Source organism: Nerophis lumbriciformis, linkage group LG05, assembly GCF_033978685.3.
Source record: "Nerophis lumbriciformis linkage group LG05, RoL_Nlum_v2.1, whole genome shotgun sequence".
NCBI classification, from domain to species: domain Eukaryota; kingdom Metazoa; phylum Chordata; class Actinopteri; order Syngnathiformes; family Syngnathidae; genus Nerophis; species Nerophis lumbriciformis.
The window spans coordinates 50,856,063-50,874,972 of record NC_084552.2 but is presented as its reverse complement, the minus strand read 5'-3'; the positions used below and the strand labels follow the sequence as shown (position 1 = coordinate 50,874,972).

At 42.8% G+C, this 18,910-nt stretch overlaps 3 protein-coding genes across 3 annotated transcripts; 1 reads left to right on the top strand and 2 right to left on the bottom strand.

Annotated features, from left to right (window-relative positions):
• Positions 1 to 910: 910 nt before the first annotated feature.
• Positions 911 to 3,618, bottom strand: LOC133605667 (tetraspanin-7-like). The gene has a single exon (XM_061958909.2). The coding sequence runs from the start codon at positions 3,082 to 3,084 to the stop codon at positions 2,011 to 2,013; it is 1,074 nt and encodes a 357-aa protein (XP_061814893.1). The 5' UTR covers positions 3,085 to 3,618; the 3' UTR covers positions 911 to 2,010.
• A 111-nt stretch (positions 3,619 to 3,729) lies between these two features.
• LOC133606988 (uncharacterized) lies at positions 3,730 to 12,511 on the bottom strand. The gene is made up of 9 exons (XM_061961492.1): positions 12,194 to 12,511; positions 11,629 to 11,831; positions 11,460 to 11,552; positions 11,175 to 11,381; positions 10,988 to 11,105; positions 10,171 to 10,642; positions 8,460 to 8,518; positions 3,872 to 7,463; positions 3,730 to 3,788 (listed from the first exon to the last, which is right to left on the bottom strand). The coding sequence occupies exons 1-8, from the start codon at positions 12,198 to 12,200 to the stop codon at positions 5,995 to 5,997; spliced, it is 2,628 nt and encodes an 875-aa protein (XP_061817476.1). The 5' UTR covers positions 12,201 to 12,511; the 3' UTR covers positions 3,730 to 3,788; positions 3,872 to 5,994.
• Positions 12,512 to 12,593: 82 nt separating this feature from the next.
• On the top strand, positions 12,594 to 17,070 carry washc3 (WASH complex subunit 3). The gene is made up of 6 exons (XM_061958908.2): positions 12,594 to 12,777; positions 13,382 to 13,480; positions 13,546 to 13,611; positions 13,683 to 13,814; positions 16,009 to 16,107; positions 16,178 to 17,070. Exons 1-6 carry the CDS (start codon positions 12,727 to 12,729, stop codon positions 16,340 to 16,342), a joined length of 612 nt encoding a protein of 203 aa, XP_061814892.1. The 5' UTR covers positions 12,594 to 12,726; the 3' UTR covers positions 16,343 to 17,070.
• The last annotated feature ends 1,840 nt before the right edge of the window (positions 17,071 to 18,910 follow it).

Here is an 18,910-nt window from a genome sequence, read left to right as displayed (position 1 = left end):
TTTTATATATTGATTTAATGTTGAAAAGTGGAAGAGCACTTTAACGAGCAAATGGAACTGATTCGGTTGATTGGCTCTTGATAATTTAACACACATTGCATTGGTTTATGCAATGTACACAAAAGACAAAAAATATTAAATCTACATGCGGCGCCACAATGGAAAACATTTTGACAGCCCGGTTCTAAGGATGTCTGTGAGCACACTTAGGCTGAAAGTGTAGCACAGATGTCCGCCATGCTTTTTTTTTTACGGAATATGAGAAGATGAACTGTGTGTCCAAAATAGGTTACACAAGGACAGTGCAGCCAACCGCAAGCCTTGCTAGGCAGACCATAATAAATGTAGGCTAATCAATAGCATAATTAGGTCCTGGAATTGCTTAGAGGCCACAGTGTAACGCCTCTCGGTAGCTAGACGCTGACACAGGAAGTCAAATTTATTGTTTATATGGAAAAACGAACTTAAATATGAAGATTATTTAATGGTCTAATTATAAAGCTAGGCTGTTGTGGTAATTATCATTGTCTCAGCTGGTAAAGACGAGGTTATTACTTATGTACGCCAATATTTTCTTCTTCAAGTGTAATGGATATTTGATATATGCAGGCGCTGACCTTCATCTGCAAATCAATAGCATCATTTGCCACAAGGGAGAGCTTTGTATTGATTTTTATTGTCGACAAATACACACTTTTACACTTTCAGCCATGCTTTATTGCAAAATGATGCATATCGCTTCAAGTAGGATACATAAATATTATGTAAGCCATTTTTCATTTTGTCCACATGCCGGATGCTATTATTGTGGAGGCTGGAAATGTGTGATTGGTTCAAGCAGGGGTGTCTTAACCAGACACAACAGTCAAAACAACTCTGCTTGAACTGTTCATACACTTCCGGCCTCCACAATAATAGCGCTACACGTCACACCTGCTCCAGCTGAGCTAACAAAATAAAAAATGCCTTGCAAGTACATTGTGAATAAAATATCATGTGCCTGAGCATTAAAGTTGTTGTCATTTTAAAATAAAACATTGCATATGAAGTTAAGGCAGCAGTGTGTTATCTTAGATTAGCAGACAGTCTGGCAAGTTTACTTCAGTGATTCTCAAACTGTGTACACTGGTGGTACGCGGGCTCCATCTAGAGGTAGGCGAAAGAATCAATTGACTTAAGTACAGTGTTTTATTTTCCTATATTCAAACACAGTGTTACTGTTCAAAAACTGTGTGTAATGTTACAGTGGCCCAAAATATTCAATATACTTGTTAAATAAAACCTCTGCCTGGTTTTTAATGAATAACTAGGCCTACTATGCTACTGTATTTTAATGTTGGTCAATATGGTGGTACTTGGAGACATGATTTTTTCTGGCGTGGTACTGGGTGAAAAGAGTTTGAGAACAACTGGTGTACTTTATTTGTAACTAACAAAGTTCTATGAAAGAACATTGCATGTTTACACAATGTCTGAAAAGAAGTCAGACGTAGCAGAGCTTTTTTAATCCGATAGTTTTTCAACTTCCTCTGTTAACATGTAACCATTTCTTATAAGCAATAATAATAGTAATGTGTAATAGTCAAGTTAATAGTGTGTAGATAGCATATTGAGTGATATAAAAATAAATAAGGAAGTAAAAATTGACAGAAAAAGTGTGTCCCAAAACACACCAGTAGCTCTAAAAACATATTTGAAAATGGGTATGTTCAGATTGGACAAAGTGTGTAGAACAAAGGCAACCGTATTGCTAGGCTAGGATAACAGGATGTAAACATTTTTACATTTTTTAACTTCACAGCACAACACACAGAAATGTATATAGTTATACCACAAGCAATCGTCACAAATAGTCAGACATGCAATTACTGTATTTTTTTGTTTCTCATGTATTTCATGCACTTTCAAAGCCAAGGAAAATGTCATTATCATTAAGAGGCTTGTACGACAACCCGTGGAAGCACCGTGTTAGGTTTAAAACTGCAGGTAAAAAAACTTCATTTTTTTGTATTAATTCGCCACAATGCGTTGATGTTGTCTGGGCGCTAGCCTATTGGCCAACAAACACGCCAACGCGATGCCTCCGATTTGCGTGAAGGCCAATCCCAGCACAGTGGCAGCGATGTGGAAGACGTTGTCGTTGACCAAGCTGAAGACTTTCCGGAAGCATCCGTGGGGGTGGATGCCCGCGGCGAGCACTCCTTCGTTATCGTCCGCCGGCAAGGGTCGGTTCCTGCAACCCTTGCGCCTCATGCAGCAGCTGTCTGGCAAGGACCCCAGGGTTCCGTTCTCAGTGGGTAGGAAGGTCATGTGTTGAAACGCCCAGTCCGAAGTGAGCCAATCGCGCCATCCTTCAGCGCCACAGCACTCTAGCGTTCGCTGTAGGCTGTCTAGCGCATCGGCACGGCCCTCGTCCTCAGTGTACCCGGCCACCGCTCGCTGTAGGCCGCTCCGAAATCCTCCGGCGATGTCTTCCCGATAGAAGAGCCCACTGAGTCCGGCGGCCAATCCTGCGATGAGCGCGGCCAGCTGAAAGAAGCCGTAAGCCCGCAGCAAGTAGGGAAGGTTGGCCGCCACCCCGAGACAACCCAGAAAGCCCCAGACGGTCACAGCGGCCCCTGTGGTCAGGAGGATGATGGGTGCGTTGGGGTAGCGGTTGGCACTCAGCAGCATGAAGTCGGCCAATGAGATTTGGGCCCACACCCCCAGGGTGAAGAGGGCCAAACCGGCCGCCCAAAAGAGGCAGCTGAAGGCGAGGAGTCCGAGGCGGAGGAGGTGCATGACTCCCACCGGGCGGCAGCAAGGTGCGGTGGTGTCCACAGTTGGAGGCGCAGGGATGACCAGGGATGCCTCAGGGGGCAAGGAGAGACGCCGACGCTGCAGGTCCTCCTGCTCTCGATAGGGGGGCAGCAGGTAGCCGGGGATGGCGGAGGCACGGCGAGGATAGGGAGGCGGTGTGAGGAGGTTGACGCTCCTTGGAGAGGACAGTCTGCGCGCAGTTAGCTGCTCATGGTTCCAGTCCAGAACGTGTCTGTTGGGGCTCGGCCGGGCTGAGTGAGACTCGCAACGCAGTGGAGAGCTCATGACGCCGCCTTGGGCTTTATCTACTCCCCTCTCTTAATTTGACACACTCCCTCCTTCCTCTATCAGTCCTCATCCCCCCTTCTTCTTTATGACCCGTTATTAATTCGCCACCTGCACATCCAACGCCGGCTAGACCGTAAATCCTGATGATGGCGCTCGTGATGTCGCTGCTGTTATCTGCATCCACAGCCGCCTGCCGCCCGCTCGTATTTGTCGGTTTGGATTGGACGTCTTTTCCAACTCAACGGTTGCAAATTCCTTACGGCAACCAAACAAAGCACAGGTGGCCGTGGTGTCCGGATGAGGAAGGATGAGCGGGGCTCGCTCGTGCACACCCCCTCCTGGCGCGGCGGATTTCTAATCTGGCTGTGAGCGATAAATGTGACCGTAAAAAAAGTCTATAAATAAACGTTAAAAAAAGTCTATAAATAAACGGCGTTTTGGCGTATTAACAAGTAAGAGGCGGCAGGAAATACTTGCACTCATCCAGATATTTGGTTAGGCCTCCCAAAATCACAAATGGTAGCAAAAATGGATACCCCCAATAAAGTTATAACCATTAAACTGTTTTGTTTCTGAGCGGAAAAGCAAATAATTTTCTTGGGAATCAGGATGGATTTGGAAAAAAAAACTCACCACCATGTTGGTACTTCTCCTTTAGGTAGAGGACAAGATGAAGGAATTCATCCACAAATACCAGAGGCCTGAGAAGGAAATAACATTCTTCATAATAATTCATATCAGCTGCCTTTTATGTGCACTCTTGATAACAGCACAAATGTCCTACCTGATTTAAGAGCCTCTTCCCCTGCAGCAGCTGGCAGAAAATAACTAGTTAGCGGAGTGTGCTGCCTTCGAGAAAGGAGGCCTGAAACATAAAAGGGTGGCGGGGAGGAAATGTACAAAATATCGCATTTTCTAAATTTTACACTTGTTAGCACAATCACGACAACTTGAATGTTCCTTTAGCAAGTTAGCATTTACTACACAAGTGTAAAAAACACAAATACAAAACAAGATTATAGGTATATGCTAAGAAAGTAAGTGAATATGTCAGCAGTTGTTTTTGGTTTTTTTAAAAATGCACATAATAAATCTATTAAATGGTCAGACATGACTCCTGTTACAAATTGAACAGAATGCTATGATTTTACATGATCAAACTAGTCTCAGGATATGTTCACACTGCAGGGTATGATGCCTAATTTGGATTTTTGGTTAAATCTGATGAGGTCACACACACTGCAGTGTGTTTACAATAGTAAACACGGCTCAAATTGGTGCCGGTCCTCTCTGGGGTTTTTTTTGTGCAACTGGAGTCAACATTTTCTTAACTAAATTTTTTCGCAAAGATTAAGAAGGAAGAAGGCAAGAATTTTGGCTTTTGCAGTTTGTGGGGTCACTTGCTTCGACGTCTGTCCTGGGCAGTGTGGGTGAGCAGTCAAAGGCAAAAGTGTTGGGACATCGATGTGAGTTCTAAAACATTAAATTTTTTGCTTGTTTTCTGCTCATTCGTCCACTAGTTCTATTTTGGTAGATAATTATGACGTGTGTCGCTTTTTGATGACGTATGAGTCGGATGATAGCGACTCGATCGTTCAGATTGCAATTGTACCTGCTCTGTTTGATCCACATACAAAAGAAACCTGAGTCAGACTTGAAAAAAGTTGAATTTAACTTTTTACCCGGGCTGCACGATTTTGAGAAAAAAGAAATTGCGATTTCTCTCTCCAAAATTGCAATTGCGATTCTATTTGCAAATTTTATATTTCATGCATAAAAATTCATAAAACTGCGGAAATAACGAGTGAAGGAAGACGTGTGACTTTTAGACTGTCAATCAACATATTCTTGTCTCAACAATATGCAATAATGTACTTCAAAAAATATTTGGGTTCATGCACTCAGAGCTTTTGTCTACATCATGCCCTTTAACTGAAGAAATAATTCACAAAAACTATACAGTTTTTATAATGTAATGTAATGTAATCCATCCATCCATCCATTTTCTATCGCTTATTATTATTAATGCAAATATTCATTTAAAAGGATATCAATTAATCAATCAATGTTTATTTATATAGCCCTAAATCACAAGTGTCTCAAAGGGCTGCACAAGCCACAACGACATCCTCGGTACAGAGCCCACATCAACTTTTATTTCTCATTACTGTAGAATTGTTTACCATTGTATTGTAATTGGAAGGTAAATACATTTCTTATCCTAAATTAAAAAAAAAAAAAAAAAAAAGGACTAATTTCCCATAAGAAAAAATTTAACCTAGTAGGAAAAATTAGGTCGGATGTTGCCTTTTTGTTTATTGCTATCACGTGATCATGGCATTTTTGCTCGTTCGTCCATGTTGATGGGCTCATATCACCCATCTGATTTGAAGCTGAAATATTCTCACAACGGAACATTTGGCTTTATAATCTGATTTTTTTCCTCCTAATTTGTGTTACTTCACAAAACTTCTCACTGGCGCGTGGCAAGGCTCTCTGTACTGTGTGTGTGTGTGTGTTGGCGGCAGCGTCCCGCTCTAGTCTCTGGCTCCGCCGAGACAAAGATTGTGAATGAGTGAAAGGAGGGGTCACTCTGTACAGTTGATTCCACTGTTAAATAAATGTGCTCAGGAGCTAAGATCGATGCACAAAGTAAGACGACTTTCTTCCTTTTTGAAGCGAGAGATGAACAAACCCAAGGCTCAGCAATTCTGATTGGCGAACATGTCTGTCACCCAAAAGCTGGCGACGGCGGATGAAAAAAAAAACCTCAGTCTCTTGCGATTATTTACCGCACTTATTAAAACCTCGATGTCGAATCGATTTCAATTAATCGTGCAGCCCTACTTTCAAAATCGTAATTGACCTGCAGTGTGAACAAAGCCTGAGCATTGATTGAGTATGTGCTCATTCAGCCGTTAGTTCTTCGCCGTGCGTCTCCATGTGTTTATTGAGTTTGGCCTTGGACGAGAAGCTCTTCTTACACGTCCCGCACTTTGGCCTCAGCCGCTTCATACCCGCGTGGCTGCGCTTGTGCCACGCCAGCTCCGACGAGCTCTTGAACTTGAGCGGGCAGGTGCCGCAGGCGTACGGCTTCTCGCCCGTGTGGACGCGTTGATGCAGCTGAGCCTCGCTGAGGGTGAGGAAGGTCTTGTCGCAGTAGCTGCAAGGAAAGGGTCTCTCTCCCGTGTGCATGAGGTGGTGTCGGGTCAGCGCGTAGGGTTTGGCGAAGCCCTTGCCGCAGTAGGTGCAGGGGTATGGGCGGATGCCGGTGTGAGAGACCACGTGCTCCTGCTGGGTCTTCTTGCTCTTGAAGCGTTTGCCGCATTGCGAGCAGGCATAGGGCTTGTCCTCCACGTGCGACCTGTGATGTTTGGAGAGCTCCCCTTGGGACAAGAAGGCCTTCCCGCACTGGGAACACAGGAAGGGCTTCTCCCCCGTGTGCATCCTCTCATGTCGGGTCAGCACGGATGCCAGGGTGAACCTCTTGGAGCAGTGCGAGCACGGGAACGGCCGCTCGCCCGTGTGGATACGGAGGTGCTTCACCAGCATGAAGTGCAGCGAGAACTGTTTGCCGCACTGGCCGCACTTGTGAGGACGCTCCCCCGTGTGCGTGGACAGGTGCCTCTTTACGTCCGACCGTCGCGTGTATGTCTTCTCGCAGTGCGGGCACTTGAAATGGTGCTTGACCAGATGCGTCTGCCGGTGTAGAGAGCGCGCCAGAAGCGAGTCGAACCACTCGCCACACTGCGGGCAGACGTAGCGCTTGGGGGCCACGTGTGACGTCCTGTGCTCCAGAAGCTCGGCGGTGGAGGCGAAGCTGCGGCTGCAGATGGAGCAGATGTGCGGAAGGCGGCTCTCGCCTGAATGGCACCTCTTGTGGTGGGCGGTCAGCGCGCGCAGGTTGGCGAAGGTGGTGCGGCACGGCGGGCAGGTGAAGGAGACCGCGGCGGCGTGCGACTTGCTCTGGTGCTTGGCCAGATCCCACGAGTGCTGGAAGGTGCGGTCGCACTGCGAGCAGCGGAAGGGCCGCTCGCCCGTGTGGGTAAGCTGGTGTCGCCTGACGTCAGATGTACGCGTGAAGGTTCTGCCGCACGTCTCGCACGTCAGTCTGCTTGGAGCCTGAGCGGAAGTCACAGACTCGTCTTTACCGGCACTTTCAAGCTGCTCTGCGCCTCCTTGTGGAAAAAGTTTAATGGATGTAAAAATCTCATCTGTGTCTGAGGGAGTTGGAGTCAAGTTGGTTCCTGAGAGCTTGCGGTATTCCTCAGTGTCAACACTCTGCATATGGAAGTGGGGAGGACTGTTGTCTTCTGATTGGTGGAAGGGACACTGCGAGCATGTGAAGATAATGGAGGTCATCTCATCGGAATGTCCTGCAGGTCAAATAAGTGAAAGGCTAGTTTATGTTTAATAACATTTTCAATAACAGTTGTCCTTAGAGTCACAGGTGAGCTGGATCCTATCCCAGCTGACTTTAGGTGAAAGGCGGGATTAACGCTGTCACAGTGCGTATATGTATATAGACAAAGAAGGATTTTCTACCTACGGACGTAAGTCTGGGCCTATATTCAATCAATCCATTCATCGAACGATAAATAAAAATTAACTTGGTAACTTTGCTGTGTTGGCCCTGCGATGAGGTGACAACTTGTCCAGGGTGTACCCCGCCTTTCGCCCGAATGCAGCTAGGATATGCTCCAGCCACCCCGGAGGGACAAGCGGTAAAAAATGGATGGATGGATGGACTTTGCAGTCATTGATTAATTGCCATATCTGTGTGTGTTTGTTTTCTTCGTCTCTCGCTTTCAATCAAGGTGCAAGAGGGTTCACTCTGTGCATCGCTCTCAGCACCTGAAAACGTTTATTCATAAGCAGAATCATGAAATGAACGACGTAAATCCTCTTGTCAGTCATTCACAACCTTTGTCTCGGTGGGTGGAGGAGGGAATGCTAACTTACACACACAAGATGCATGGACAGAGAGAAGCACTGCATGGTAAAAAAAAAAAAAACTGCACTTAAAAATGTTCAATATTAAAGTGCTGTTTTTCTAAGAGATTGAGGGTCAAAGTTATTTGTATCGTTTATTTATTTAGGATAATTCAAAGTTATTGGCCCTCTAACAGTTAGTGCTTAATTTAGTATCAAAAAATGCTGACAATAATATTGTTTATTAACAATAATTTGTTGGACAATATATCGCCCAACAAAACGTATCATCAGCCCAGGGCAGGCCTACTATCTATAGCCTTCAATTAGCCTAACATGTCAAGTCCACACAAGGAGATGTTTTAGTGAACCCTGATCTCCAGACTGTGATAAAGAGCCATGATAAAGAGCATTTAAGTGTAATTCCCTCATCATTATACCTTTGTCGCTTCCTTTGACGGCGATTACGCACGAGGTGGCTCCTTGGCCAGCTTGGATGCTGTGGGAGAAAGAAAAAAGAACATTTTTAGAAACATTACAGCAAATAATTTTTGCAGCACAGTGATATCCCAGTTTTTTATCAATACGTTGTTCCTAAATATCAGGCAAAAACAAAAGCAATTTTCCCATAAGTAATCATGTAAATCTAATGATTCCGTTCTGGACACCGAAAAAGTCAACAAAAAACACTTTTTATAGAGAGTAATTATAATTTTACACTGAAATGATGACTAAAATAGATAAACAAAAAATTCACATCACTTTAATTGAAGACTCTTGATGGCAAAGACGGCAATGAACAGAAAGGGAGGAAGGGAGAGCAACACATACTATGGATGGGTACCGAATTCAGTACTTTCATAAGTACCGACTGATACCTGGTGGTACTACCACGTACCGATTTACGTGAAATCAAACTGTACCATATTTCCATACGTTTGTCACACATGACATCACGTCTGGCACCGGCTGAAGTACTTGGCGGACCAACAGGCGTACTCATAACAGACTGCCTCTAGGTCGTGTTGCATTTTCTCCAAGCCATCAAAGCAAGCATGACAGGTAGAAAGGCTCCGAAGGAAGGCGCACATTTTCCAAAATGCTATAGCGCTATGCTAATTTACTTTAGATATGCCCTATACATGCTACTGATTAGCATTACGGATTTTACAAGGCAATTTCAACATCTCCGAATTTGGTAATCAAAACTACAAGTAAGATGTACATTACAATCAAACAGCTTCTGTGTAAAAAGTACAATACTTGACAGCATAAACACTTTGTAGGGCTCAACAAAAGACAAGTCTGGCTCATTCAACTTTAGGGCTGCAACAATTAATCGACTAAATCGATTTATTTGATCAGATATAACCTTCTGTTGCTTTGATTAACTCTTTAATAAACATTTTACAAAAAAAAGGTGTATTTTATCCAATGATTTAGTTAATCAAACAAACTAATGGGTAAATTACTGGATTACTAAAATAATCCATACCTGCAGCCCCATTCAATTTAATGGAACACACTTATCGCAACACACAAAGGACAAACTGAATTAAATGAATACTTGCAAATGAGATTGAGAGGTGTAAAAAAAAACAAAAAAAACAATATGCATCGTTATCAATATTAGCTCAGTGTTCAATGTGGAATAAACAATTTTTTTTGATAAACAAATAACATTTATTACCACATTAGCACACACAAAAGTACCAACAATTGGTATAATTGAGTACCTGTATCGATTCCCAAGAATCGGTACGGTATCGGTTCAAATGTGAAAGGTAACCATTCCCATCACAGATGCCACCAGCATACTTTGCTGTGAGTTTTTTTCTTGAATTTAATAGTACTTCTCACCATCTTTATCAAAGTGCTGGCATCTGCAACTTTCTTTGGCCCCATGGTAGATTATTAAAGCACAGAAATGGGATCACTATTGCATAGGATTTTTTGGTTTATGCACTCGTTTTAGTCGAATGGTATGCGGGTAAACGGACCAGTTTCTTACGTGCTATGTTTGGTTGTGCGATACACGAGACGATATACAAAACCAACGGCAAAATCTTGGCAAAACATTTCATAACTGAATCATACGAAAAGTAGGGCATAAAAAAACAAGGTTCCACTGTATTCCTTTCAAAGTACTACCTCTTCCAGTCAGATGAGTCAGGAGGAAGTTCAGCGGAGGAGTGTGTCATTTCATCTTCAACAGCAGCCTCCTTCACTTCAGTGCAATATCTCACATCGCCAGCTTGGACATCATCTTTCGCCTCATCCAGAACATTCCTTTCTTGATCTTCAAAGGCACCTTCATCGTTTTCCAGACTCTCCATTTCCAGAGTCTCCAGGGCTGTGGCGACGTCCACGGTCTCTGCTGCGGACTCCTCAGCATTGACGGGTGCCACTTCTTCCTCGTAGAAACCCGTCTGAACTTCGGTCGGTACGTCCAACACCCCGACGTCCACCTCTGTGAAGACCGTCACCACGCTGTACTGGTCGGCCCCAACGATGTTTGCGTAGTTGTGGACTAACTCAGGCCCGACTGAGATGTTCGCTTTGTCGGAGGGCGGGATTGATAGAGCGGATATGATGCAGCTGCCAAGAGTGGTGGAGGTGCTGTCTGGAAAAACGACAACAATGAATTTTGTTTGTTTCATTGAATACTAGTGTAGCTAAAAGCATTATGGCTAATAACTTGCATGGAAAAGAACAGAGAAGCATCGTCACAAAGTGAGTAGAATTTTATTATGTTAGCTATATTATACAATGGCTAACTTCTTTTTATTTGTATGCCAATTAAACGGTGGTTTTACTATAGTGACGCAACACTATATTTATTATTGTGGTTCAAGCTTGCAGTGCATTTATATAAAGAGCTTCCATGTTGCAAAAAAAACTAAATCAGTGCAAGATCAGTGCATTATTTTTTTTAAATAGCTGGATCAACATTCTGAAGTGTACTTACCTGCCATTTTAAGTAGTGCAGAAGTCCTACAGTGCTCAAAGATCAAGCTCAGTTCTTCTGTCGTGGACTGGACACATTCATCCAATAAGACAGAAGTTGAGCCCAACCAGTCTGTAGTCTGGAATCAAACCCATTTCAAGGTTAATTTAGCCGAAATATGAAATGTCAAGAATAGTGGATGTATTACCTGTTTGAGGTCTGGTATTGGAAGCAGCTTCTCCAGCTTGGAGAGCAGCTCCCATAGCAACACATGAAGAGCAGCGTCATACTTTGGTCCGTACTCCATAGGGAAGACCTCCTGGAAGAAGTACGCTCGCTCAGCTGGATCTTTAAGGAGGCTCTGAACCAGGGCGACGAATGTGGACTCTGCTGCTTTCACCTCTGCATCGCTGTGCTACAATACGTTTATAATACTCACATCATTAGAACAGATTTTCAAACAAGAAGTTAATGACGTCTTCAATCAACTTACATTTGATTGTAGCGGGAGTTTTTCTAAATGCGTCTGGACTGTTTGCAAGTCAACAGAACCTCGGACAGAACCTTTGCACAGCTCCAGGATCAACTGCAATGGAAGGGAGGTTTTAAAAAAAAAAAAGGTATTTATGGCGATCATTTTTTAATTGTTGGAAAAAACATACACGGGCTCTGAGACCCAGAATAAGCTGGGCCGCCTGTTTGTGGTTCATCAGTCCAGGCATTGCCTCAGTCAGCATGGACACAAACTCTTGGAGTTTATGGTAATTCATCACATCTTTCTGTTTTGCAAGTTGCCACATTGCAGCAGAGCGGAGCTGCAGCGGCGGGACCAGGAGGTGGAGCAGCGAGAGAGGCAAGCCAGAATCTGAAACACACAGTATGAGGTCAAAGGTCACACATGCACAACGTTATCAAATCCAAAACTAAACTCTGCCTTTACCAAAATACCAATGTTACATTTTATTGTGTGTATATGGTGCATGTAGTTATGCAGATGTATTCAAGGTCTGCAGAAGTTTAAATGCAATATAAACTTTAAACAATCCTGATTTAAAACTAAATATTTCACTTTGTTTATGTTCCAACCAAATAATCACTCAGAATCATTCGTATCAGTAGTTAAATAAGCCTTTGCATGCATAAAACACAAATGCAACAGTCTGATTGACTGTTCAGCTAACATTTACAATGTATTTTCAACGACAACGAGATTACTCAAATACATACTGTTCATTTTCCCCACTTGATTTTGAAGAATGTCCAATGATTCGTAAAATATTTTCCTTTGTCCTAATAGAATAACATTAAAATATATTGTTGAATATTACTGGTTAGCATGCGTTATCCCTACGCAAGCGTCGATTTCCTCAAAGTCTCTCTCCTACGCTTCCGCTTTTCAAAACAAGAGTCTTATCATTTCGAGTCACAAGTCCACAACGTCCATTGTATATGCCTTGATAACACAAGACGAACACTTCTCTTTCTTGAAATGTACACATTTAAGAGTACATTTTGAGAAGTAGCTCGCTTCGTTCCGCGAGTTCTCCCGGCAATACCGGATGTTATTCACAGCCCTTGCGTGACGTCATAAATAAAGAAATCTCGTCCTCTCGCGACGGACGTCACAAGTCACGCGATAATACAGCCTCGAGTCACATGAAAGAGTCACCAGTGTACAGTTATTTGCCCCCCTTCGTACTGTATGTAGCATTAAATACGTTGCATTTAAGTCTGTGGCTTGTCGGGATTAAAGAAGAGCTATGGACGAGGACGGACTTCCGATTGTGGGCTCTGGAGTTGATTTAACCAAGGTTGGCGTCCAGTTAGCATGTTAGCTTAGCCGGGAAATAAATGTAAACAGCTAGCAGGGCAAATCTGAGATGCTATTGCTAGGCTGTACTTGTACATTGTCAGCAGTAACTAAGCATTCTATTGATTGATTGATTGATTGAAACTTGTATTAGTAGATTGTACAGCACAGTACATATTCCGTTCAATTGACCACTAAATGGTAACACCCGAATAAGTTTTTCAACTTGTTTAAGTCGGGGTCCACGTTAATCAATTCATGGTACAAATATATACTATCAGTATAATACAGTCATCACACAAGTTAATCATCAGAGTATATACATTGAATTATTTACAATCCGGGGGGTTGGATGTGGAGGGGGGTGATATCAGCACTTCAGTCATCAACAATTATATCATCTGAGAAATGGACAATGAAACAGTGTAGGTCTGACTTGGTAGGATATGCACAGCGAGCAGTGAACATAGTGAGCTCAGAAAGCATAAGAACAAGTATATACACCCGACTAAGTTTTTCAACTTGTTTAAGTCGGGGTTCACGTTAATCAATTCATTGTAAGTGTTGGCTAGTGTGTGATCTACATGTGTCTCCATTCCCTGCAGGTTCCTGCCATTCAGCAGAGAAGAATTGTTGCTTTTCTCAACCAATTCATCGTTCACACTGTTCGCTTCCTCAACAACTTCTCTACAGTGTGTGAGGAGGTTTGTATTCTACTCACCTGCTCCGGGTCACATTTGTCAGCTCACATGTTGAACTTTTGCCACAGAAACTTGCCAACATTTCCCTGCGCATCCAGCAGATAGAAACCACACTGTGCATTTTGGAGGCCAAGGTTGGTTCTTGTTTTTTTTCTTTGTAGCCATCAACTCCTCTCTGATTGAATATTTTCACGCTCTTGAGCAGCTGTCCTCCATCCCTGGCCTGGAGGACGTCACCATAGATGCAGTGGGACATTCCCAACCTGTCCAGACCAACGGAACCAGTGCTCCCAGTCAGACGGATGGTCCACCAGCTGTGATGCTTCCACCTCCAGAGGTACAAACAGTTTTGTACAAATGCGGGGTTTCCGCGGGTTAATAAAAAGCATTAAACGTTATTAAATGTGTTTTGCGAAAATTAAGGCCTTAAATGGCATTAAAAGCATGAACCTCAACTCCATGTCCAGAGGCATTAAGAATAAACATGCTATTAGCTAATCACAAGTCGGCGTTTAAAGGTAGGCAGCGTTTAAAGGCAGGCAGCAGTTAATGGTGCCACAATTCTTTGGCGGGACCAACAAAGCAACTTCTGCTGTTGCTACGACGCTACCACAGCTGGCAGCTGCTGCTACCATCCATCCATCCATTTTCTACCGCTTGTCCCTTTTGGGGTCGCGGGGGGTGCTGGAGCCTATCTCAGCTGCATTCGGACGGAAGGCGGGCTACACCCTGGACAAGTCGCCACCTCATCGCAGGGCCAACACAGATAGACAGACAACTACCAGTACAGGAAAAAAAAATTTTTTTTTTAGATGAAACAGTTTTGTGAGCCAATTCTAATTCACCAGAAAGTAACAGTTAACTGTTCAATATTACCATTGTTAAATGCTTACAATTTTGACTATACAGACAGTTGTAAGCGCTTGACTATATATAATAACTATATGCAGGAGGACATGGGGATTTAATTTACCGTATTTTTTGGACCATAGGGCTGCACTGCCGATGAGCGGGTCTATTTAGGTCTTTTTTCCACACAAAAGGCACACCGGATTATAAGGCACATTAAAGGGGTCATATTATGATTTTTTTCTAAATTTAAAACACTATCTTGTGGTCCACATAACATGTAATGGTGGTTCTTTGGTGAAAGTGTTGCATAGGTTATGTTTTACAGACTATTTTCAAGTCGCTTTCTGAGCGTCTCTTCGGGATGCGCCGTTTTGTGGGCGGTCTTATTTACGTGGCTCACCTTCGACAGCGTCTTCTCCCCGTCATCTTTGTTGTAGCCGTGTAGCGTGCAAGGACAGGAGTCGAGGAAGGGTCAAAAGATGGAGCTAACTGTTTTAATGATATTCAGACTTTACTTAAATCAATAACGGAGCAGCATCTTCTCATCCGTGGCTCAATATAATGCAACATCAACGCAGGAAATGTGTCCCGTAAAAAAACGTACGACCGGAACCCTCTGATAACTAAAGTTCCGTGGGTGAATTATGTACACCCACTACAGTTTTTAGCGCTTTGATAGCTAGTCTACTGACAGATCTAAGTAAGAACTTTACACTACTTTAAATTAGAAACGGCAACAGCGGAAGATGAATGGCACATAAGAAGATAGAGAAAAAGAAGAAGCTTATGACTACGGCTTCGGCACAGACTACAATGGCGGACGCGCGCACATTTTCAGGACTTATGCAGATCCCAAATACAGATCAGCAGGCACCAGAAGGTAAGAAAAATTGGTTTTGCATAATATTGCGAAACAAAACGCCAGTTAATATGTCTGGTAATAGGTGCCATTTTGCGCTCCTTATAGACACACCATAATAATACTCATATGTATATAAGTGGTTGATTTATATAGGCTAGTAATGTACAGTTTTGTACCTGACAAGTTTCGGCTACCTTGCTTCTGCAGCCTTCATCAGAGGTGTCACGTGATGCCTCTGATGAAGGCTGCAGAAGCAAGATAGCCGAAACTTGTCAGGTACAAAACTTTACCTTACTAGCCTATATAAATCAACCACTTATAAATACACATTACTAGGCTAAATGAACCACTCCAACATAATACTCGTATGTTTAATGCGCCGGCAATCCATCAAGCGGTGCAGCTTCATAGCTTACCGAAGTCGTACTAAAAACATTTTGACAGATTTTTGAGCGCCGTATGTAATGTTCTACATTCTCAATGGAACATTGAGAATGTAGAATTTTGGTGTTATTTACTGCCATCATATTGCAGTCTACATGTATCTCTTATGTATGACTGCCATCTACTGGTCACACTTATCATTACACCATGTACCAAATAAAGTAGCTTCGAGGTCAGTAAGCACAACCGGAATTATACCGTACATTAAGCGCACTGTCGAGTTTTGAGAAAATGAAAGGATTTTAAGTGCGCCTTATAGTCCGAAAAATACGGTAAGTGCCATTAAAAAGCATTACATTAGATTTGCTGATACCTGCAAAAACCCTGTAATGTGTACATCTCCTTGATCCAGTTTCCGTCTTCCTTGTTGTAGGCTCCTCACAGCGCTCCTGAGGATGTGACAAAAGAGGTGAACGTTATGACGGTCGCCAAGGATCCTCGCTATGCCAGATATCTGAAGATGGTTCAAGTGGTGAGTGCCTTCTATCAGAGGACAATAAATACCTTGTTGTGTGTTTTCATTGATGTGCTGCTGTCGGCAGGGAGTTCCAGTGATGGCCATCAGGAATAAAATGACCCTAGAAGGTTTGGACCCAGACTTGTTGGATAAGCCAGATGCCCCAGTGCCCGACGGAGGGGGAAAGAACCTGGAAGAGCAGGAAGCGGATGCCAACACTTCGGATAGCGAGTCGTCCTTTAGCGACTGACGGATGTCCTGGCCTGTCTGGAAGCGGGCTAGCAAGTAGATGAATGTGTCAAGTGGCTATTCTAAGTGCACTAGCTTGTAGCATCTAGTGGCTATTCCACTCAGTGTACTACAACAGTCTTTAATGAGTAAAGCCTGGATTATGCTTGAATCACTGCGCCTTCCCCTTTAACACCATTTTTTATAACTCTTTGTCTGGGTTTAACGCGTGATGTGCAATTCTCTGAAACTATTGCTTGTTGAACCATTTTATTAGCTTTTTAGCTTCCTTGGTGGTGACAGAACAATGGCAAATAAAGAGAATCCGAGAGTGTAATTGGAGCTGAGACTAATCATTGTATTTCAAGTCACTTTTAATGTAAATGTTGATCTGAAATCAGAAAGTGGGCTGGACCCGCTCTGAATGAGTCGTACACTGTTCACCCAGGAAGTCATCTAGTACAAGACAAGCAAATACATTCTTTACAATGTGCACAACCAGCTTTGCAGGAGGAGCAAACCGATTTATTGTATGCTTTGGCCTCGACGCAGCAGCATATCCCAGGCTTTACACTCTAAATGTCCAATGAGGACGTTCTAGTTCTCCCTAAAAGCCCAGTTAAAGATAAACATTTAACTGCTGAGTTGCAGAAAGCTGAAATGTTTTTTTGTAACTATTTTTGCCTCAAGTAGGGTGCCAAACATGACTAATTGTATGGAATAAAATAAAAAAGCCAATGTTCTACTTAGCATGCAGGTTTTTTTTGATTGATTGATTGAGACTTTTATTAGTAGATTGCACAGTACAGTACATATTCCGTACAATTGACCACTAAATGGTAACACCCGTATAAGTTTTTCAACTTCTTTAAGTTGGGGTCCACGTTAATCAATTTATGGTGTAAATATATACTATCAGCATAATACAGTCATCACACAAGTTAATCAGAGTATATACATTGAATTATTTACATTATTTACAATCCGGGTGGTGGGATGGCGGGGGGGCGGGGGGGGTTAGGTTAGGTTGCTATCAGCATATTTCAGTCATCAACAATTGCATCATGTGAGAAATGGACATTGAAACAGTGTAGGTCTGACTTGGTAGGATATGTACAGCGAGCAGTGAACATAGTGAGCTCAGAAAGCATAAGAACAAGTATATACACTTGAGTATTTACATTTGATTAATTACAATTTGGGGAGGTGGGATGTGGAAGGGGGAGGGTGTTAGTTTAGGGTTGTAGTTGCCTGGAGGTGTTGTTTTAGTGAGGTTTTGAAGGAGGATAGAGATATGCACTTTCTTTTACACCTGTTGGGAGTGCATTCCATATTGATGTGGCATAGAAGGAGAATGAGTTAAGACCTTTGTTAGATCGGAATCTGGGTTTAACGTGGTTTGTGGAGCTCCCCCCTGGTGTTGTGGTTATGGCGGTCATTTACGTTATGGATTGATTGATTGATTGATTGAAACTTTTATTAGTAGATTGCACAGTACAGTACATATTCCGTACAATTGACCACTAAATGGTAACACCCGAATAAGTTTTTCGACTTGTTTAAGTCGGGGTCCACGTAAATCAATTCATGGTACAAATATATACTATCAGCATAGTACAGTCATTTTATGACGAAGTAGTTTGACATGTACTTCGGTATCAGGGAGGTGTAGCGAATTTTATAGGCTAGGCTCAGTGCAAGTTGTTTTACTCTGTCCTCCACCCTGAGCCAGACAACTTTGAGTTTGTTTTTTTTACTTAACAATTTATTTACTAAAATTCAATGAAATTGTGTTCTTGTTTCGTGTTCTTTCCGCTGTACAGTTGCCACCAGAGGGCGACAAAAAAAATATTAATTTACCAATTAGTAAATACAACTTCGGACTAAATGGCAGAGGTGTGGACTCGAGTCACATGACTTGGACTCGAGTCAGACTCGAGTCATGAATTTGATGACTTTAGACTCGACTTGACAAAATGTAAAAAGACTTGCAACTCGACTTAGACTTTAACATCAATGACTTGTGACTTCACTTGGACTTGAGCCTTTTGAATTGACATGACTTGCTACTTTCCCCAAAACCCAAAGATGAAAAAGTTATTCGGGAGCGCTCCGTATTTTTCATTGTGTACTTGTCTATCAGCGTTGCGTGTGTCAGCTGGTGTGGTCTCAGTACAACAGCCAATCAAATTAGATCTACTTTGTTTTCATCGCACAGCATTCATCCAATCAAATTGCAGGACAACCAACGAAGAAGACATGTCCAAACCACACGCCAGTGAACAAAAAATGATACCTAAAATAATTTTGTTTGGGTATAAAAATTACGAGGTGGTCAACACAAAACGGTTTGCAGTATGCAACACATGCGGTTCGAAAATTACTGATGGAGAGGCAACAACTTCCAACTTCGTCCGGCATTTGAAGTTGCACAAAGAACGGTAAGTTTTGAATGTAAGATAACGTTTATTGGCTAAGTAACTTGACTTTTATTTGCTGTGTAGTTAAATCAGTGAGGCTGTAAACTCACTGCTAACGTTATAACGTTATTGCAAACACGGGAATCTGTTGCAGTTCACTACCTTATTCA